Here is a 23251-nt window from a genome sequence, read left to right as displayed (position 1 = left end):
CTAACTAAGCTTGAATTAAAATGGACCAACTTTATCTTATATTGAATGATAAGACCAAATACAATGAATGTCCTCTGACTGTCTGCAGACGTCCCGGTGGCTGGTATGACCCCCATGAACAACAGAACGTACGGCTGCGCTGAGACGTTGGAGGACGGCTCGGGCCCGTGTTCCTGCCAGGACTGCAGCCCGGCCTGCGGCCCCATGCCCCCCCCTCCGCCCCGGCCCTCGCCCTGGACCATCCTGGGCCTCGACGCCATGGTGGTCATCATGTGGATCTCCTACGCAGCCTTCCTCCTCGTCTTCATCGGGGCAGTTCTGGGAGCCTGGTGCTACAGGCAAGGACACTGTTTCTGATACGTCCACTCCTCTTCTTCTTCTCTCTCTGATACGTCCACTCTTCTTCTTCTCTTTCTGATACGTCCACTCCTCTTCTTCTCTTTCTGATACGTCCACTCCTCTTCTTCTTCTCTCTCTGATACGTCCACTCTTCTTCTTCTCTCTCTGATACGTCCACTCTTCTTCTTCTCTCTCTGATACGTCCACTCTTCTTCTTCTCTCTCTGATACGTCCACTCCTCTTCTTCTTCTCTTTCTGATACGTCCACTCCTCTTCTTTCTACTCTCTCTCTCTCTCTCTCTTTCTCTCTCTCTCAGTATAATCTAATATCTAATTGTGATTTTTTCTTTCTTCTTTTTTTTCTGGTCCAGGAAACGAACAATCACGTCTGAGTACGCTCCCATATTAGACAGCAACAACCCTCACTCTCTGAACAACGATAACGCCGATCAAGGTACTTAAATCTGCTGCATGTGTTGTGAATGTAACCTGTAATTGTTGTACTATTATGATTTGATGATTTACCAAATATAGTGTAATGAAGAACTATGGGGGGGTGGGGGGTGGGTGGAAGGGATGTTATCGCCATGGGGGGGGGGGGGGGGGGTGTAAGATAAGAAAAAAAATCAGGACAGACGCTTATTTTGTTTGGTGTTATAATTGTTTTTTTCATGTGTACTGTTTTGTAATAAATAATTGATTACAAAAAAAATCTGCTGCAAAACATTTGGCTGTTTTGGTTCTACTATGTGCCTCCTTGACCCTTAAATCACTGTTCAACTGTTTGAGACTGCTCCAAAACCTCCACGAGGCTTGTTAAGATCAGCATGATATAATGCGTGTCTCGGGGGGGAAAAGGAAACCTCGCGACGTGTTGAGGCCTCGCAATGCCCTCGACCCCTCCTCTCTCGAAACCCCTGTCTCTCTCTCTCTCTGTCTCTAGTGGACGCTTCGTGCGGCGAGACGCTGGGCGAGCGCTTCGAGAGCGCCCTGCGCCGCCTCTTCACCGCCTGGGGCTCCTTCTGCGTGCGGCAGCCCCTCATCGTGGTGCTGGGCAGCCTGATCCTGGTGACGGCGTGCTCGGCCGGCCTGGTCTACATGCGCATCACCACCGACCCGGTGGAGCTGTGGTCGTCGCCGGGGAGCCAGGCGCGCCAGGAGAAGGACTACTTCGACAGCCACTTCGGGCCTTTCTTCCGGGCGGAGCAGCTGATCATCACCACCTCGCTGAGCAAGCCCGCGGACTACGAGACTTACCCCTACGGGGACGACGTCCCCTTCGGAGCCCCCTTGCGCAAGGACGTCCTGCATCAGGTCTGAGGGGTCAAGTGTTGTATGTGGTGTTTACCTGGCCACAATACTTTGATTGGCTACAAAAAAAATGAAGCATCGTAATTTAAGCATTTTTCACCCTCGGCACTCTAGAATGTTGATCATTCGGGGCGACTTTATTCCCCCTCAGCACCAAAACGAGTTAAGGCTTACGACCAGTATTGTTTTGAGTCGATCTATCGATCCATCGACTAGAAGTCTTCTAGTGTGGATCAAAAAATGGGAATAGATCCACTTTTAATTGTGTCCAATCATTTGGCACTCTTAATATATGACTTTCATCATGGGGTAATATGAATCACTTTCCCGTATACTTACAAAAACCCATCGATGTTTTTGTTAAACTCCGTGTTTCAGGTGTTGGATCTTCAGCTTGACATTGAAGGTTTAGTCGCGACCTATGAGGGTGAACCTGTGACCCTGAAGGACATCTGTCTGTCCCCGCTGGCCCCCTACAACAACAACTGCACCATCCTCAGTGTCCTCAACTACTTCCAGAACAGCCATGAGGTGCTTGACCACTGGGCGGGGGATGAGTTCTATACCTACGCTGACCACTACAGCCACTTCCTCTACTGCGTCAGGTGAGCGTCCTTCAGACATCAGACTGCTGTCGTCCTTACTAAAGAAACAGCATTTTGAGAGCTCTGTTCTCTTCAATTCTAGGCCAATATCTAAGGGGGCGGCAGGTAGCCTAGAGGTTAGAGAGGCAGGTAGCCTAGAGAGGCATGTAGCCTAGAGATTAGAGAGGCAGGTAGCCTAGGGGTTAGAGAGGCAGGTAGCCTAGAGATTAGAGAGGCAGGTAGCCTAGGGGTTAGAGAGGCAGGTAGTCTAGAGGTTAGAGAGGCAGGTAGCCTAGAGATTAGAGAGGCAGTTAGCCTAGGGGTTAGAGAGGCAGGTAGCCTGGGGGTTAGAGAGGCAGGTAGTCTAGAAGTTAGAGAGGCAGGTAGCCTAGAGATTAGAGAGGCAGGTAGCCTAGGGGTTAGAGAGGCAGGTAGTCTAGAGATTAGAGAGGCAGGTAGCCTAGAGATTAGAGAGGCAGGTAGTCTAGAAGTTAGAGAGGCAGGTAGTCTAGAGGTTAGAGAGGCAGGTAGCCTGGGGGTTAGAGAGGCAGGTAGTCTAGAAGTTAGAGAGGCAGGTAGTCTAGGGATTAGAGAGGCAGGTAGCCTACAGGTTAGAGAGGCAGGTAGTCTAGAGGTTAGAGAGGCCGGCCAGCAATCGGTCGGTCGCTGGTTTGATCCCCGCCTCAGGAGGGAGCTGCATGTGAGCTGGTGACTGGAGGGTTGCTGGTGTCATGTCTAAGATGATGTGCCCTTAACCCCTAATTGCTCCAGGGGCACTGAAGATGTCTGACCCTGTGCCCAGAGCTCTGTTCTCCCTGGGGGGGGGGGGGGCGGCGGCGTGTGGACAAACTACATTTGGTTGTCTCCGTACTTGTACTCTGTTCAATGACAATAGAGCTGAATCTTAACCTCCCCTACGTAGGTAAACATCTGGGACAAGTCCTTTTCAAACAACTAGATGATCTTCTCAATGAAAACAGACGACCCTACTCTCTCTACATGTGCTTCCACTTGGTAACACCTGCAGACAGTTCTTAGAGCACCTGACGATGTTGCTGCTAAGTTCAAGACAACCATTTCTTGTGCCCGGAGAAATGTCAAGAGTGAATCTCTTTTTCTGAAAAGCATCTTCTGGTCTCCTCCACAGTGCAACTGCAATATCTAGATAACCTGGACCGCAACCACTGTGTCAGAACAGCTGCAGCTGGTTGATGCTGCTTCACTCAGGAGGCCAGATCAGTTGTGGTTTCCTTATGTTCTCCTTTTTTGACGCAATTTATTAGATTATTATTAGATTATATTCAACTTTTTTGTCATTGCACAGAGGACAACGAAATGTCTTTTTTGCTCTAGCACAGGCTCAGCCATAGTCAGCAGCCCTGGAGCCAGCACTCCGGTTGAGGGATGGCTTCCCCCCCTGAAATAAAAACAGTCAAAATCATCCCCCTTCTAACACTGCCATCCCCCCTTTCCATCTGTTATGTCATTCTATCAATGAACGTGGTATTACTGCTATTTCAACATTTCGTTTTGCGCATATTGAGTAAAATACATGTGGGCGAGGGGGCACTGAAGTCACTGACGCTGTGGGGATGCTAACATTGATAAAATCAATATGATAAAATCCACCATCCCATGATGGCATGACATATGCCTAATAACGGATATTATGCCATCTTTATGACGTTAGGTCATATTCTATATCGGTGTTCAATGTTCATATCATATAGACACTGTCAAATCCAGTGTTACCCAAAGTGTTGACTCACTGTCAGTGTTGGTGTCATCCCTGTCCTGTCTCTAGTGCCCCGTTCTCCCTCGCCGACATTGGCGCCAACAAAGACCCCTGCCTGGGCACCTACGGAGGTCCCGTCTTCCCCTGGCTTGTTTTGGGGGGCTACGATGGTGAGCTGAAACCACTGATCCATTTCCCCCTCCCTTCCTCCGTCTGAGCTCCTTCCCCACGCACATGTGGATGTTTGAACAGGGCGGCGCTGGGTTGCATTCTCAAAACCTGACTCGCATTTATACTCGCAAAATGGGAAGCAGGAAAGTCCATATATTGCAACGTATAGGTACATTCAGTATAGGTACATTCAGTTCAACGTATAGGTACATTCAGTTCAACGTATAGGTACATTCAGTTTGCCAGCGCTACAGAACCATTGCATAACTTCTACTGTATAATGAGTTTTAAAAAAGCCAAACTGTTGCTGTCCTCCAAACTGTTGTTGTTGTAAATTGACGTTTAGCGTTTTATTGTGCAGGTAGAAAGAATAACGTATTTGGTCATTGACCTTTCTAGAATTGTGTGTCATTTACCTTAGACCTTTGGATGAATCTTATCCGAATTCTTCTTTATTGATTTATGCTTGTTATTGTAGCGTATTCCGAGCTGTCTGCTGTCTGCGTGATTCCCTGACCAGTGCACTTTTCACCTCCTTGTTTTCCCAACTGAAGCCACCAACTACAACAACGCTACAGCTCTAGTGATCACCTTCCCTGTCAACAACTACCACAACGACACAGTGAGGCTGGGCAAGGCCAGGGCCTGGGAGAAAGAGTAAGCTAACATCATACACAACATTAAAAAGACTAAGCTAACATCATACACAACATTAAAAAGAGTAAGCTAACACATCATGCACAACATTAAAAAGAGTAAGCTGTCACATCATGCACAACGTTACATAATCATATTGTATCCTATTCATTATTCCATTCAATGCAGGGCAAGAATTGAAATTCCACTTAAAAAACTGAAAACTCCTTATTGAAAATAAATCTCTTATCAAGTGGATTTCAGTTCATCCCCCTAAGTTGAAATGCCCCTGTGTTACCGTTTTTTACTCAATGCAATAAGGTTTGGTGTTTGTGTGACGAGTTGCCTCACAGTAACACAACCCCCCCCCCCCCATGTCTGTTCCAGGTTCATCAGCCTCTTGAAGAATTACAGCAACCCCAACCTGACCGTCTCCTTCAACTCCGAGAGGAGCATCGAGGACGAGATCAACCGCGAGAGCGAAGGTGACATCAGCACCATCGTGGTCAGCTACGCCATCATGTTTGTGTACATCTCCCTGGCCCTGGGCCACATCAACAGCCTCAGGACCCTACTGGTGAGGCCAACGCTTGTTTTTTGTTCATGACTTTCACTTTCAACATCTTCTTGTCTCTGTACTGGGATGCAGGGGAGTTTGACAGTACAATGACATTCTTACTCTAAATCCTTCTTCATAAACACAGAATACAAAATACAAAACACTAGCCGCCAGTGACTACACAATAAGAGTTGTGTGTTGTTAAGGTTATGTATGTGCAATTTAGGATTAAACATGTGCTACGTCTACTAATAGGTATCTTTTGATGGTGATTTTAAGCTGATAACTAAACTAGATTGTAGGGAGGCACCGACATTTCTCGAACCGAAATTATTTGTCCGAAAGTAGCGAAAAAAGCACATTCGGTGTTTGGCGGGAACAAGTGAAAAGACCGAAATATTTACAGAATACGATGACGCATTGAGTGATTACTGCCTACTGCCAAGTCATATCATTACAGCAAACATGTCAGCAGTTTGGAAATAGTTCAAGGTTTCTGACAAAGACACAAGAATGACCATTTGCCAACTCTGTTCGGCTGAAATATCTAGAGGCGGAACATCGGCAAAAACCTTCACCACTTCAAGTTTATGGAAAACAGCCATCTGAAAGGTATACCGTGCATAACCATACTCTTCAGTTAGTGGTTAATGAGGGAGTCTTGAGTCAGCGCAGTATATGATAGCGACAGACAGAAAAACTGTGGACCACTGCATTCTCTGCTTGCCTATTCGCACTTACAATCTATTAAAGAACAGTTCGGAATGCCACCAAAAAGGCTCCAACAACATGTGAGGTGGTCACAAGGTGGAACAGTACGTATTATATGCTGGAAAGCCTTTTTGCGCCAAAAGCAAGTCCTGGCTGCGTACATAGCTATGATCTGCCCCCAACATTCACTCTCTCTCTTCTCGCCCCAGTTAACAAAAGAGATAAGCTCATCTGATGCGTCGAGGCAAAGAGGCTAATCATTACTTGGATGTGTGTGTGTGGGGGGGGGGGGGCAGTGTGCATGAGATATGATCCAGGCACAGTTGGATTTGAACGGAAACGGCACTTGGTGATGGAGACGAGGCGCCCGGCGCAGAGTGCACGTGCAAAAAAGGACCTGTAGACGAGGCGTTTGACATGTTTGACCAGGTCCTTGAAGAGAACAACCCAAATGCCAGGCAGACGCAAGCGCAACCGCCCAACAATTCGACGGTTATCTCTCCAAGTCCCCATCCCCATGAGTGATCAATCTCTTGGATATTGGAGGACCAATCAAGGCCGCTTTCCCCACCTGGCACAGATGGCTTGCAGGTACTTGTCTGTTCCATGCAACAAGCACAGACAGCGGGTGACGGTTTACCGTCTCATGTCATTGATGAGAAGAGGAACCGACTTTCATGTGAGAAAGCAGAGAAGCTACTGTTCACAAAGAAGAACCTGCCACTTTTCCTGAAGAAGTAGAAAGGAGGCTTATAATGTCTAAAAGGGTTGTGGGTTTATCCCTATGCACCTGTTGTTGTTGTTGTAGGCTTACAGAGAAGACATACGCGTATGTTATACAGACAGATTTTATTTCAGCAGTCAGTCGAGTGTAGGCCTAATATAGCCTATTCAGGGACAATATTCGCTCAAAGACGGCCAAACAAAAAAGCAGAGAAGCTACTGTTCATAAGGAAGGACCTGCCAGTAGAAAGTAGGCTTATAATGTCTAAAAGGGCCATTTATTCATTTGCTTTGGGTTTATCCCTATGCACTTATTTGTCGTAGACCCAGAGAAGACAGATGGTATACAGATTTTCTTTCAGCAGTCAGTCGAGTGTAGGCCTAATATAGCCTATTCAGGGAAAATATTCGCTCAAAGGCCAAATAAAAATATTACTTTATTTATTTTCATTTATTGTACTTTGTTAGTATAGCCTAATGTCTGATGGAATGTTCAATAAAAGTGTTCAATAAAATAAAATAAAAACATCACCTTTTTTTCTTTGAAAAGCGTGAATAAAAAAGTAGTATTAGTATAAAAAGTATTAATTTATTCAGAAATTATTTCATTTATTCAATAGTACAAAAATTGGCATGTCGGTGCATCCCTACTAGATTGAATCGGTACCCGCATAGATTGTCTATACTTCAATATTTATTGAGTAACGCATTACACTACATTACATCATTACATTACACTACATTACACTACATTACATCGCACTAATTTGAACTTAAAATCAGTTAAACTAAACTGGTTTGACCTCCTTGTTGACACCGTCCAGGAAGTCAACCGTCAGTAACCCTTGGCTCTTTGTGACCGACCCAGGTGGACTCCAAGATCTCCCTGGGCATCGCGGGCATCCTCATCGTGTTGGGCTCCGTGTCCTGCTCCCTGGGCCTCTTCAGCTACGCCGGCGTCCCCCTCACCCTCATCGTCATCGAGGTCATCCCCTTCCTGGTGCTGGCCGTGGGGGTGGACAACATCTTCATCATCGTACAGACGTACCAGGTACAGTACCATCATCATCGTACAGACGTACCAGGTACAGTACCACCTCCTCCTAGGAGTCCTCTCTGCTGTCTGTCTGACTGTATTCAACTGAATGTTTAATCGTGCGTGTGTGTGCGTGTGTGTGTGTGTGTGTGTGTGTGTGCGCGCGCGTGCTTGTGTTGTGCTTTGTAGAGGGACGAGCGGCTGCCTCAGGAGGAGCCTCACCAGCAGATCGGCCGTATCCTAGGCGACGTGGCTCCCAGCATGCTCCTCTCCTCCTTCTCAGAGACTGTGGCGTTCTTCTTAGGTAGGAGAATTATCCAATCACCTCTGGCCCAAAAGCTGACCTGAGACCCTTGAGGTGCACCATTGACAGTCAGTGTGTGATTGAAGAGTTAACACTAGGACAGCCACGCAAAGGGTAAATGGACTGACTTATTCCAAAGCGCTTTACAACGGCCTCTCATTCACCCGTTCACACACACATTCACACACCAGTGGCGGCAAGCTACCATGCAAGGCACCGGCCCCGCTCATTGGGAGCAATTTGGGGTTCAGTGTCTTGCCCAAGGATACCTCGACATGTGGCCAGCCGGGCTTCAAACTGCCGACCTTGCGATTATTAGACACCAGCTCTAACTCCTGCGCCACAACCGCCCCATGCCTATTTCACCTACTATTAGAGCCACCTCGGGGGTCTACCCCTCTTTAGAATGGAAATCTGCTACTTACACACAAAGATCACTAGAGGGCACTTCTTGTAAATTAGCCTGCCTCCTACACAGAAAAACTTTATCTTAGAGTATCCTGATGTGATTTAGAAAATGTAAGGATGCTGGGTGGTAGAACGCACATATCGAGGAAAAGTCATGAAAGGAGGGTCCTGAAATTTGATTGAGTGCAAAGGGTCACCGTGATCCCACCCCACCATGACCCTGCCATGGCTGTTCTAGTGTTCTAATGACCCTGCCATAGCTGTTCTAGTGTTCTAATGACCCTGCCATGGCTGTTCTAATGTTCTAATGGACCTCAAATCAGATTTAGCCCAGCACCTCCTGTGTTTTGCCACATTAGAACATGTTACTGTCAGTCTGGTCACATTAGAACATGTTACTGTCAGTCTGGTCACATTAGATAATTAGTGTTTCATAGTGTTTGTAAGGGTTTTGATAGTTAGTGTTTTTGATTCAACCGTGTTTCTCTTGTTGCCCTGCGTGACGAACCAACCAGCTCCAATCCTATAACCAACCAGCTCCAATCCTATAGCACACAATAGTCAATAGGCTCCAATCTCTTTCTACTCTTTGTATGTTTTTTCAGTCTATTATTATTTATTTTTTTATGCCGAAGATGATTCTATATTTTTTTAAATGTCCTGTGTAGGTGCCCTGTCCAGCATGCCGGCGGTGAGGACCTTCTCCCTATTTGCAGGGCTGGCCGTGTTCATCGACTTCCTGCTGCAGATCAGCTGCTTTGTCAGTCTCCTGGGCCTGGATGCCAGGAGGCAGGAGGTGAGTCAGGAGACAGATCTCTGGGGCACGGGGCCAGGGGGGGCCGGGGGGCAGGGCACCATCTGCTGGCTCTCCTGAGTCATCATCATGTCATCATGTCTATATTGGCAGAGCACTAGCATCAGTGAGAAACTCAGCCATGTGATGAGAGGCGGTATAAGACATTCTTAACAAGGTGACTCAGGTGATAACAACAAGGGGGAGTAGAACAGTGAAGAGGGTTTTTCCTGTATATCGTCACTTGATAAAACAGGTAGATCTTTAACCTTTCACCTAGCAGGGTGACTTTAACCTTTCACCTAGCAGACTGACTTTAACCTTTCACCTAGCAGACTGACTTTAACCTTTCACCTAGCAGACTGACCTTTAACCTTTCACCTAGCAGACTGACTTTAACCTTTCACCTAGCAGACTGACTTTAACCTTACACCTAGCAGACTGACTTTAACCTTTCACCTAGCAGACTGACTTTAACCTTTCACCTAGCAGACTGACCTTTAACCTTTCACCTAGCAGACTGACTTTAACCTTTCACCTAGCAGACTGACTTTAACCTTTCACCTAGCAGACTGACTTTAACCTTTCACCTAGCAGACTTTAACCTTACTGTCGTGAAACTATTTAACACACTTCAGTTAACGTAATGTGGAGTCCGTTCATTGATCGATCGATGCAGTCCGTTCAAATAGCCATCAAAAGCTAAACTAGGCATACTTAAAATGACCAATTACATCCTCAAATCCCATGAATGCAATTGAAATGAACATCTTAAAGTAGCCTACAGTCCTAATTCAAAGTAGCAAAGGTGACTAGGCTGCCCAGTGTGGCGCGCGTGCAGTCCTGGACATATGCCATAGTAGCGCATGCGAATCATGAAAGCCTATATTATTATATAGTTCGCGTCTCATCGTATCGGATGAGAAATAGACATTAAATGGCATATCTAGGCTACACAACAGCTAATCACCGCGACAAACACCTATATTTTATTTTAATATGATGACCGGAATTTCTCCCGTTTGACCGACACATTGAAATCTTCCCGGACACGTTGACCGGGACCAATTTTTTCTAACGGAAACCCTGGTACTGATAGATAAAAGCAGAATAGCAAATTATGCCTAACCTCATCTATCTAGAGATACATGTGTCATCTGTAGGGGAGGAGGGGTCCAGGGGGGGGTTGTTCCTACACATGTGTCATCTGTTTGTTCAGCGTGTTCATCCCGTAAATATTTCCACCGACGGCTTTGTTTCCAGGGCAACCGGCTGGACATCATCTGCTGCGTGAAGCTGCCGGAGGGACAGGAGGACAAGACGGACGGCCTCCTCTTCCGCTTCTTCAAGAAGATCTACGCTCCCTTCATCCTAAAGGAGTGGGTGCGCCCCATAGTGGTGAGTGTGTGTGTGTAGCAGAGGTGTTTTTTTTTGGACACAACACTCACACATGCGGAAGCCCCTTGCCTGAGGGTCAGTTTGCCCGGGGGGACCTGGAGGATATCCTCTTGGCCTAACCTAACGATAGACGTTTGTGTCTTCCAAAGAAATGTCTCGTATTTTTGAGACCCTTCTTATTGGCACAGTATCGTGTGTGTGTGTGTGTGTGTGTGTGTGTGTGTGTGTGTATTGTTCCTCCTGAGACATCCACTACCCCCCCAGCACTGCGTCTCCTGAGACGCCTGCTTTTCCCCTTTACTGTGTCCCCTATGACTTCTACTGCCCCTGTACTGTCTCTCTGTTCTACAGTGTCTAATATCACTGAGACTGCCAACGGCCCCGGGCCTGAGCTAGATTACTCTTCCTGCTACGACTGGTGGATTGATGATTCACTTGCTTAGTCAAATGTAGCGATTGTAAGTCGCTTTGGAATAAGGCGTCTGCTAAATGCCCAAAAAATGTAAATGTATGTTGTGCGTGCGTATTCTGTAACTGATTGACTTCTCTCTGTGGCTGTGTCCAGGTGGCTGTGTTTGTGGGGGTGCTGTCTTTCAGTATGGCTGTGGTCAACAAGGTGGATATCGGGCTGGACCAGAAACTCTCCATGCCTGATGTGAGTGGTGTTACCTCTCCTCTCCTCCCCCCCCCAGCCTCTGTGTGTCTCTCAACCACTGGCACCGCCAAGTCTGTTTTCCCTGGGCGGGGGACACGTCTTGCAGTTCTTCCGGGCATTTTTGTACAGATCTTTGTCCGAAAACATGACTATATTGTGTCAAAGGCGTCTGCTAAATGCCTACAATGTCAAATGGAACGATGGTATTCAAGTTGTGTCTCTTTTCATTCAATTCAATTCTGTCTTCGTAACCTAGCCTGACCCTGAATGTCCCTGCCCCTAACCCTGCCCTGTGTAGGACTCGTACGTGCTCGACTACTTCAAGAACATGAGTGAGTACCTCCACACGGGCCCTCCGGTCTACTTCGTGGTGGAGGAGGGTCACGACTACCGTACGGAGCAGGGCCAGAACAGCGTGTGTGGCGGCGTGGGCTGCAACAACGACTCCCTCGTTCAGCAGGTCTACTCCGCCTCGCTCAGCAGCAACTAGTAAGTAGGACACACACACACACACACACACACACACACACACCCAACCAGTGGTGGTCCACTGCAGCCCCCCACCACAGAGAACTGACACCAGGACCACCTCTCTCTCAGACACAAGCAGAATAACCAACTCCACTCCACTCAAAGTATTAACCCACTGCTATTCTTCTCTCATCAGCAACTAGTAAGTAGGACACACACACACACACACACACACACACACACACACACACACACACCCACACCCTTTGGACTGCATGTTGAAATCAGCCCGTTTGACCTTAAAAGGGGGTCAAATGGGGTTATTTGAACTCTCTGATATGACTGTGTGCCCAACTCCTCCAACGCCTGTTTGTCTTCTGCGTCAACTATCGCAAGTCGTTATCTGTGTCTAACCCCCGTCTATAGAAAAAAGTCGTGATTATTTCCTGCTTTTTTTGTTTTGTTTGTGTTTTCTTCTCCAGCACCACCATCGCCTTCAACCCGTCCTCCTGGCTGGACGACTACTTTGACTGGGTGAAGCCTCAGTCCACCTGCTGCAGATATTACAACTCCACAGGGGGCTTCTGCAACGCCTCAGGTAACCATTATCCACTGTGTCAACACAGGCCGTCCCTGCCTGGTCACCTTCCCGATAGTCTTTCCTCCGTTCCTCGCGTCCTCGTTCCCTTCCCTTTAAAAGCATCGGAGTGGCCTCGGGTGGTCTAGCACCGCAGCCCTACAGTGCACACACACACATGCCCATGTCGGCATGGGTTTGAATCCCGGCCGATGCTCTGGTGACATGCCCTGCTCTTCCATTTCCTCTCTCTCTCTCCACTGTGTCTATCCAATACAATAATAATAATAATAATAATAATAATAATAATAATAATAAATAATACATTTTATTTGTAATGCACTATACATATAGAAATCTCAAAGTGCTACAGATTAAAAACAAGAAAGTGCTACAAATAATAATATGCCAATAAAAATGGCAACAAAAAGGGCTAATAAAAGGCACTATTAAAAAGGTAGGTTTTAAGGCCTCGTTTAAAAGCATCCACAGACTGTGGTGCCCTTAGGTGGTCAGGGAGAGCATTCCACAGCCTGGGAGCAGCCCAGCAGAAACAGAAAGCTGAGGCTGCAGTGGGCACAGGCTCACCAGAACTGGACAGTTGAAGTCTGGAAAAAAACGGGTCTGATGAATCTCGATGTTCTGCTGTGTCACACAGAGTAGAGTCAGAATTAGGCTCCAACAGCATGGATCCATGAACCCAACCTGCATTGTGTCAACAGTCCAAGCTGGTGGAGGTGGTGGAATGGTGTGGGGAATGTTTCCGTGACAGACTTTGGGCCTGTTAATACCAATCAATCATGGCTTGAATGCCACAGCCTATTTGAGTATTGTTGCTGACCATGTGCATCCCTTCATGGCCACAATTTACCCATCTTCTAATGGCTACTCCCAGCATGATAATGCACCATGTCACAAAGCAAAAGTGGTCTCAAACTGGTTTCACGAACATGACAATGAGTTCAGTGTTCTTCAGTGGCCTTCCCAGTCACCAGATCTGAATCCAATAGAACACCTTTGGGATGTGGGTAGAACGGGAGATTCACAGCTTGAAAGTGCACCTGAAAAAAATCTGCTTTTGCGTTGGTGTCGTCATCCAAGTTGTATCTTTTGAATGTTGATAGAAAGTTGTCACCGTTGATAACCCCTCTCACAACCTTGTCACCCCAAGACTCCCTGTACCCACCATTACAAATGATGTCATGAAGATGCAAGTCATGGCTCCAGTCAGTTTATTGTGTTATGAAGGGCTTCTTCTTCTTCTTCTTCATCATTTGTTGTTGTGATGTTTATGGATGTTTTTGTTTTGTCTGCCTTTGTCAGTGGTTGACCCGTCCTGTGTGCACTGCCGCCCCAACACCCCCAGTGGGAAGATGAGGCCCACAGGAGAGGACTTCATCAAGTTCTTACCCATGTTCCTGTCAGACAACCCCAACATCAAGTGTGGAAAGGGGTAACCGGTTTTTCTCGTCTCTCAATGAACGCGTGGCTCCGTGTGGATGTGACCGTTGTAACGAGGCCCCGGCTGGTTGAGTTCATGACACACCGCCAACCCATGACATTTTTGCTTTCCTAATTATTCATAAAAAGAAATTATGGACAACTTTTAGAAAAAAACACACATAAAAAGCAAGGTTATTCATTTAACTCAACTTAACTGCCAACGAATTCTGGAACACTCACCACCTAGTTCCAGTGTTTTATGTGGTATTCACCTAGCTACAATACTTGGCTACAAAATGAAGCATCATCATTGATGCATTTTCAATGAATAAAGTCACAAGGGTTAGGGTTAGGCACTCTAGAATGTTGACAATTTGGGTGACTGTATTCAGCCTCAGCACTAAATGTCATAGTCATAGTCCATTTTATTGAAACACACACCAAACTACACCGGTTTAGGGTGCCCTGGGCGCGGACTCTACACAACAGAGAAAAAAAATATGATGGAATAAGGTAACACAGCAAGACGGGTCAGAACAGCAAAATAAACATGGAGTACATCCAACATTCATAACCGCATTTAAAGACAGACATTCATACTATATATATATATATATATATATATAACACATCAGAACATCTCAGTAGCCTAGTTCACGACAGTAGTGAGTTTTAAGTCTTGAAAGCCTCTAGATCGGGGGCGGTCTTGATGTTCGGACGAGACGTTGATGTTCGTTGTGGTGGTGATGGTGGTGTTGTTGTGGTGTTCCTGCAGAGGCCATGCAGCGTACAGCTCAGCAGTAGACCTGACGGGGGAGGCCGTGGGAGCCACCTACTTCATGACCTACCACACCATCCTCAAGGACTCCCCAGACTTCATAGATGCCATGAAGATGGCCCGCGCCCTGGCCCACAACATCACCATATCCATGGGTCTGGAGGGCAAGGGGTACAGGGTGTTCCCCTACAGGTACGCTACGAAGGCTGCGTCCCAACGCTCCACCTATACCCACATCAAGCTCTAGCTAGTTTCTAATGTGTATTCTGCCTGGTGTGTTAGAGGGCAGGATGGACGACTACAGTACGGTCTGCACAGTACCTACCCAATGCTTTGAGATGTAGTGCTTTGGGGTTAAGGGGAGTAAGGCTTATGGGTTGCTTCAGGATCCAGGGGATTGAATGAACATTGACGTTAGGGTAGGGTTGGAGGGTAGTTGTAGGGTAGTTGCTCCTCCCAACTCAAAGTTCAGTGGCTTTCTACAAAACACCATAAAAAGTGGAAAAGTCGGGTCATTGCCCTCTTATAAAAGGATGTTTTTCTCACGTTTGACCTGGAATGTCCAGTTTCTATTGCCACCTCCTACCCCTCATCCTATGTGGTCTGAGAAAGCAAGGGACTATACTATCCCTCTCGGAGGCAGAGGTTAAAGTAAGTAGAGCAGCGGTCCCCAACCTTTTTTTGCACCAAGGACCGGTTTCATGTAAGACAATATTGACGAAATAAAATGATACGACCGGCATAAAAAGTAATATAAAGTGCATAAAAAATACAACTCACCATTAAAGCCATGAGCTTGTATCTCTGCAACGAGCCGATCCCATCTAGGGGTGACTGGAGACAATGACACCTGAAGGGTGTTCCTTATGTCCAGTCTACTCTGTCATTTTGTTTTGGTCGCTGTCACTGCAGAAAACCCCACTTCACAAAGATAGGATGTTGAAAATGGAAGCAGGGTTTCCACCAGTGCTTTTTTGGCAATCTACTGGATATTCTGCCTTGATTTTAATCCAGAACACTGCAGAGTTGTTGTCTGAAACGTACTTTTAAGGCCACCGTCATTTGGTAAATGGTCTGACTTATAGAGCGCCTTTATCCAAAGCGCTTCACAACGGCCTCTCATTCACCCATTCACACACACATTCACACACCAATGGCGGCAAGCTACCATGCAAGGCGCCGGCCCCGCTCAATGGGAGCAATTTGGGGTTCAGTGTCTTGCCCAAGGACACTTCGACATGTGGCCAGCCGGGGCTCGAACCGCTTGGCGATCCTCCAACCTTGGATCATTAGACGGCGGCTTTACCTCCTGCGCCACGGCCGCCCCATACACTGTCCGTGCTGCTGCAATCTCCAGCAGCACAGACAGGCTCAATTCACCTGGTTTGTTCACAAACGGCTCGCAGATCCATTCTTTCGCAGTTTGCGGGTATCACGTGACTGAGACGAGCGTCTTGACATGTGTCAAGAGGCACAATTCTTCTAAATAAAACATTTAAAACACATTAATTAATAATTAATTGTTTATTCTTTCTGTGCGGCCCGGTGCCAAATGACCTAGGGACCGGAACCGGTCCCCGGCCCGGTCGTTAGAGTACTTTACAAAAGATTCTATAGCTTGTCAAAAGGATAATTATGACATCCTGGTAGACGGATGAGAAATATACTTCAGTATTATTTCAGAGTAAAGTACTTCTTTTAAAAGTAAGATACTTTGATACTTACTTACCATTATTAATAAATAATTAATTAATTACTCCACCCAGACCAACTAGCAACCTGAAAAAGCCTCTTGTTTTGGGGGGGAAATCCCCAAATATCAGCATCATGCAATTTGAAACATTGTGTCGGTTCAAAAACCCCCTTCCTCTTGCAGCGTCTTCTACGTGTTCTACGAGCAGTACCTGACCATCGCCTACGACACGGCCCTGAACCTGAGCCTGTCGCTGGCGGCCATCTTCGTGGTGTCCACGGTGCTGCTGGGCTTTGAGCTGTGGTCGGCCGCGCTGGTCACCCTCACCATCGCCATGATCCTGGTCAACATGTTGGGGGTGATGTGGCTGTGGGGCATCAGCCTCAACGCCGTGTCCCTGGTCAACCTCGTCATGGTGAGGATGAGACGCTCTTGTTGGGGGAGAAGGAAGCTTGAAAACACAGGGACATGTTGTTGTCCTTCAAGTTGATCATTTGGGCGGGGGGGGGGGGTTTGGGTTCTGATATTTCAAAGCCTGAATACTTAATAACCAGGCTGGATGCTGCAATGTTTACTCTTCACCATTTGGATTGTGTGTGTGTGTGTGTGTGTGTGTGTGTGTGTGTGTGTGTGTGTGTGTGTGTGTGTGTGTGTGTGTGTGTGTGTGTGTGTGTGTGTGTGTGTGTGTGTGTGTGTGTGTGTGTGTGTGTGTGTGTGTGTGTGTGTGTGTGTGTGTGTGTGTGTGTGTGTGTGTGTGTGTGTGTGTGTGTGTGTGTGTGTGTGTGTGTGTGTGTGTGTGTGTGTGTGTGTGTGTGTGTGTGTGTGTGTGTGTGTGTGTGTGTGTGTGTGTGTGTGTGTGTGTGTGTGTGTGTGTGTGTGTGTGTGTGTGTGTGTGTGTGTGTGTGTGTGTGTGTGTGTGTGTGTGTGTGTGTGTGTGTGTGTGTGTGTGTGTGTGTGTGTGTGTGTGTGTGTGTGTGTGTGTGTGTGTGTGTGTGTGTGTGTGTGTGTGTGTGTGTGTGTGTGTGTGTGTGTGTGTGTGTGTGTGTGTGTGTGTGTGTGTGTGTGTGTGTGTGTGTGTGTGTGTGTGTGTGTGTGTGTGTGTGTGTGTGTGTGTTACAGAGCTGCGGGATCTCTGTGGAGTTCTGCAGTCACATCGTGCGGGCCTTCTCCATCAGTGTGAAGAACACGCGGGTGGGCCGGGCCGAGGAGGCGCTGGCTAACATGGGCAGCTCAGTGAGTCCTGCTGCACAGGGTTCAGTCTCCAGACAAGCCAGTGTCCAGTCTCAGACAAGCCAGTGTTCAGTCACAGACAAGCCAGTGTTCAGTCACAGACAAGCCAGTGTTCAGTCACAGACAAGCCAGGGTTCAGTCACAGACAAGCCAGTGTTCAGTCACAGACAAGCCAGTGTTCAGTCACAGACAAGCCAGTGTTCAGTCACAGACAAGCCAGGGTTCAGTCACAGACAAGCCAGTGTTCAGTCACAGACAAGCCAGGGTTCAGTCACAGACAAGCCAGTGTTCAGTCACAGACAAGCCAGTGTTCAGTCACAGACAAGCCAGGGTTCAGTCACAGACAAGCCAGTGTTCAGTCTCCACAGACAAGCCAGTGTCCAGTCTCAGACAAGCCAGTGTTCAGTCACAGACAAGCCAGTGTTCAGTCACAGACAAGCCAGTGTTCAGTCTCCACAGACAAGCCAGTGTTCAGTCACAGACAAGCCAGTGTTCAGTCTCCAGACAAGCCAGTGTTCAGTCACAGACAAGCCAGTGTTCAGTCACAGACAAGCCAGTGTTCAGTCTCCAGACAAGCCAGTGTTCAGTCACAGACAAGCCAGTGTTCAGTATCCTCATACAAACTGCTTTCAGATAATAATAGTATGGTTTGCTGGAAATTGTATGACTCATTTTCTATGACATATTAAAGATAAAGACACAACATAATTATTTGTATTCAGCCCAAGTCTGGAAATGTGGCCAGACAGTTCTTAAAGTCTCACTAAGTTGAAATGTCAAGATTTAAAACTATTTTTTCTATGCTTATCCATGATATTCTGTGATGACTTGAGTCAGAAATGAGGGTGGAGTGGCACATGTTTCCCTGGCTGGAACTATACCACCTGTTCCTTCTCGAGTGCACAGTTTCACCAAATGAGGAAGTGAAACTGGTGCTGGACCTTTGAAGGTTTTGACGGTGATTTTTTCTTTGTTTGCGGTCAGGTGTTCAGTGGGATCACGCTGACTAAGTTTGGAGGCATCCTAATCCTGGCTCTGTCCAAGTCCCAGATATTCCAGATCTTCTACTTCCGCATGTACCTGGCCATGGTGCTGCTGGGAGCTACACACGGCCTCATCTTCCTCCCCGTGCTGCTCAGCTATGCAGGTACACAGCCTCTATCTCTACTGGCACCAAGCTATCACACTTCACTTATATAGCAACAATCAATCTATCAAACTTCACTTATATAGCACCAAGCCCAAGCTATCACACTTCACTTATATAGCACCAAGCTATCACACTTCACTTATATAGCAACAATCAATCTATCAAACTTCACTTACCGTATTTTCCGGACTATAAGTCGCACCCGAGTATAAGTCGCAGCAGGCCAAAAATGGGTCATGAAGAGGAAAAAACCACATATAAGTCGCACTGGACTATAAGTCGCATGGTTCAAGGGAATGGGCTTGGCGGAATCAGCGGGGAAAGAAGACCCTGTTGAGCTTGACTCTAGTCTGGCACTGTGAAGAGACATGAGAGGATTTGTAAGCCCAGGAAGGACATAATTCACGTTAAAACTTCTTCTGAAAGGTTAGAAATACTTAAATTATCGAGTGTAAAGCCAGGGCTAGCTAGCGCGTTGCTAACGAAGGTTAGCAAAATGGCGTCGCGGGAGCAAGCAAACAGGATGGAACAGCCTCTGAAAGGTAATAAATGACTTTAATATCGTGTATAACGTTCATAATAGCGTGTATAACGTTCATAATATAGTGCTTAATGTCCACATTGTCGAGTGTAACGACTATTTATCGTGTATAAGGCCATGACAAGGATAGCTTGGTGAAAAACGGAAGTAGTTAGGATGAAGGGCGGCCTACAAACAATGCAACATTGAACAGCCTCTGAAAGGTAATAAATGACTTTAATATCGTGTATAACGTTCATAACATCATGTTTAATGTCCACATTGTCGTGTTTAATGTCCACATTGTCAAGTATAATGGCTATTCTATCGTGTATGAGGCGCTAGCGGAAGTTACTCCTTGGTTCATGTCAGTCAGAGATTACCGTATGTCAGTTCATGTCAGTCAGAGATTATGAATTATTGATATATAAGTCGCACCTGACTATAAGTCGCAGGACCAGCCAAAGTATGAAAAAACCCGCGACTTATAGTCCGGAAAATACGGTATATAGCACCAAGCAATCAAACTTCACTTATATAGCACCAATCAATCTATCAAGCTTCATTTATATAGCACCAATCAACTATAATAATAATAACTTTTATTTGTATAGCACTTTTCCTGTAAACGTTGCAGCTCAAAATGCTTATTAATTGATGGTCTATGATGTGTAGCGGACATTAGGGACATCACTTAGCCAATGCACAACACCTATGTCACCTAGTGGCTAGGCATCAAGGGAATTGTATGCCTAGATTTAGTGGACTACAAAAAACATACACAAGTGTTCATGAGACAGGAAACACCAAATATTGACACTATATATACATAGCAGAACAAAAAACAATAGAGAAATGCTACAAACAATCAGACATCAGGCAGTAGCCATCATATAGCATAGAACATATAGGGCCGGTTTCAGAGACAAGGCTTAAGCCTAGTCCTGGACTAAATCACACTTTCAATGTAAAATCTCCATTGAAGATGTTTTTTAGTCTAGGATTAGGCTTAAGCCTTGTCTGTGAAACCGGCCCATAGTGTTTAAAGTCATTTATTCATAGCACAACACATGTTGAAATCCTCATTCAAACCTAGGGGTTGTAGATTTTCTACATTGTGGATCCAAAAAAGCTCTGTCTGGGCATAACCTCCTGTCAACATCAGCCCCTCTCTGAAGGGTAATCTGCCCTATGCCCTGGAACAATTGTCAATTGACAGTGGTATTTATGCTTTTGTATTTACCTAGCAATACTTTGATTGGCTACAAAATGAATTACCATAATGTATTTTGGGTGAATAAAGTCACCCGTGGCACTCTAGACAGTTGACAGTTTTGACGACTTTATTCACCCGCCTCACTAAATGAGTTAACCACCCCCCCGCCTGTCTCCCTCCTCCCCCAGGACCTTCTTTAAACAAAGCGAAGGTGTTCGCTGCTAACCAGCGCTACGCGGGCACGGAAAGGGAACGCCTCCTCAACTTCTAATGAAGCTCTGACGGGAGCGGGACAATGAACTAACCAGCTGTCTGGGTGGGAGAGACTGTGGGTGTTGGGCGTATCCAGGCTCCCTTGATTACTGACACACTCACCGCCACCGCCGCCGCCGCCACTACTACCACCCTCCGGACGCAACTCAGGAATACACTAGGGACCGCCAGAGACCTTGTCCAAATTGTCCCTTTATCTCCCCCCTGTTGGACTTCAGACACTTTTTTCCTCCAGTGCAATTCTGATTCCAGTATATATACAGTTGGAGCTCCCCCTACAGGCCCCCCTATGCAATGGCAGGATATCATTTCTCTTGCATCACATGAAGTCAAAGTGTGTGAAAGTAGGAGAAACGTCACCCACCCATGTTTTGCCATTCGCCATTGTGATGCCATGTTTTCTACGGGATCTCAAAAGGGTTAAACCAGTCTAAACCAACCAGTGTGGTGTTGGTGTTGTTGTTGTTGTTTTTTTGTATTTGATAAACTAGAATAATAAGACAATGTTGATGATAATATATGCAAAAGTTTACTTTGGAGATGGCACTTTTGTAGAGCTATTTGATATGCTACGAATCAGTGATACCCTGTACCGTTACACTGTAATGTGAACCCATCATGACCAACAATAATGTTCAAGATAAAAATGACCTTGGATCTACCAGGTGTGTCCCACAGTTACTGACCTGAACAACTGATTGTTTCACCAATCTTGTAAAGTTTGTGTGACACAATGTCTTCCTAAATACCCCAGTCTGTAAGCTCTGAGAATTCTAGGGTGCATTCTTTTTGTTACGTTATACTAGGCCTGGTTCACTATTTGGTGGAGTTTTTTTGCTTACAGGAAAGTGCACTAAGTGACTAAGTGTTTGTAGCACCTCAATGTTCTACTAGAGTAAGTGGTTAAGGGAAATGGATCAAGGCGTTAAGCTTGTTGACAATGCTGCATATTGGCGCTGAGCAGAAGCACAATGTAATAGACACCAAGTCTTGAAAACATTTTAACCATTTTAACCTGTGCAACTTGAAAAAAATGGTCATTCCAGGATGGGTACTCCACTATACATTTCTATGATTCTTTTTAATAAATCACCTCTACTAATGTAGATTTGTTTGTTTGATTTTGAAAATGGCACTACACAATCCATGGCCCCCCCAAAAAATATTTGAACATGTGTCTCTGAGGTGGAGGGTGTGTGTTGAGGAGCCCCTCAGTTAGATACTGGTCTTTACATAAACAACCTAAAAGGTCTTGTTTGGTGACTTTTGTAGGTATACGAAAAGCCCACAGGGTGGCGCCAGAGAACATTAGTGTTGCTGTTTACTGTTGCGTCTGATTCTTCTGACTGGGTTGCCAGTGACCTACTTTTCATCCCTCTGTAAGTCTATAGTCTTATCCATGCAATACGTCTTTACTTCAGGGGAAATGTGCTCTTACATGACAGGAGATGATTATACTAGGATTAATATTCTTAATGTAAGTGTGAAAGATACTTTTTGTGTTGCATTTCAAAGTTTGCACGGCTATGATACAGGAGAATTTAAATTATTATTATTATTATTATTATTATTTTTTTTTTACAATCGCGAACAATGTAAATTACAACTTCCCCCTACAGTCCAACTCTTATCTTAATTGAATATACAAACTGGACATTCCTTGCCAAGCCACAGAGGAGCGACTGTGTCCATTTCCTCCCAGCCCAGCAGCATGTGTCCTGACTTGGCTGGCCAAACTGAATTGTTGTCACACAAACCGCCGCCTCATGACTTATTCATCCGTCTCTCTCTCTGTGCCGGGGTTGTTCTTTCAGTGTGCTAAGAGAGAGATTCAAATCTTAATGCCCCTTGACTGTGAGTGAGGGAGAGAGAGAGTGGGGAAGGTCTACTGTTATGTCAGACTTGTGTGGCTCACCTCTCCCTGGTCCCCTCCAGTCATGACCTGACCCCAGGTCTCAATCACACGCTTCTACAGCTGAGCCACGGTTGGCTGAGGGCCACTATACTGCGGTCTAGTGGAACACGACCTCATGTCATGCGGTACGAAATTCTGAACATGATTTTTCTGTCAGTTACTTCCTAGTTATTGCAAATGACTGTAGGCTACATGTCAACTCAGAATGTCAATGCAGTGGTCCATTAAATTCATCTGTATGTATGCCAGCTTTCAACTGTCTCCAACTGTCTTTTCCACCGTCTCCCAGGCAAGGTTGACGGTAATTAGAGCACAACACCTGAGCACCGGAGCAACATTGATTCCCATCAATTCGTCACGTTAGAATTATAAGGTTCTATCTCCATGTTTGTCAACATTTAGTTTTCTATATAATCTGATCCATTAGGTGTTTATTAATGCCTGTGTGGTGTTATTTTTAAAATGTTGACATGTTTTAGTTAGTAATTCATAAAATACAAAGGTTCCATCTCACAAAACATAATGTAATGTAAAAGCTTTGACGCTCAATATCTCTGAACTACCCTAAACGGAGATGGAACCTTATCATTCTAAGCTCACGAATTGTCATTTTTGTGCTGAA

General features: G+C 46.0%; 1 protein-coding gene across 1 annotated transcript in view; it reads left to right on the top strand.

The window, feature by feature from the left end:
- npc1 (Niemann-Pick disease, type C1) overlaps positions 1-21896 on the top strand; it is a 31424-nt gene extending 9528 nt beyond the window's left edge. The window contains exons 6-25 of the mRNA XM_080546720.1: positions 89-338; positions 711-793; positions 1283-1653; positions 2029-2255; positions 4039-4139; positions 4695-4797; positions 5164-5353; positions 7638-7820; positions 7995-8109; positions 9186-9313; positions 10574-10708; positions 11274-11363; positions 11662-11852; positions 12317-12432; positions 13735-13864; positions 14630-14824; positions 16509-16740; positions 17445-17558; positions 18540-18702; positions 20630-21896. Coding sequence (XP_080402846.1) covers positions 89-338; positions 711-793; positions 1283-1653; positions 2029-2255; positions 4039-4139; positions 4695-4797; positions 5164-5353; positions 7638-7820; positions 7995-8109; positions 9186-9313; positions 10574-10708; positions 11274-11363; positions 11662-11852; positions 12317-12432; positions 13735-13864; positions 14630-14824; positions 16509-16740; positions 17445-17558; positions 18540-18702; positions 20630-20712 — 3200 coding nt within the window. The 3' untranslated portion in view covers positions 20713-21896. The remainder of the gene's footprint in view (positions 1-88; positions 339-710; positions 794-1282; positions 1654-2028; positions 2256-4038; positions 4140-4694; positions 4798-5163; positions 5354-7637; positions 7821-7994; positions 8110-9185; positions 9314-10573; positions 10709-11273; positions 11364-11661; positions 11853-12316; positions 12433-13734; positions 13865-14629; positions 14825-16508; positions 16741-17444; positions 17559-18539; positions 18703-20629) is intronic.
- Positions 21897-23251: the final 1355 nt, after the last annotated feature.

Source organism: Nansenia antarctica, assembly GCF_963989245.1.
Source record: "Nansenia antarctica genome assembly, chromosome: 16".
Lineage (NCBI taxonomy): Eukaryota > Metazoa > Chordata > Actinopteri > Argentiniformes > Microstomatidae > Nansenia > Nansenia antarctica.
This window is presented reverse-complemented; position numbering and strand designations above follow the sequence as displayed.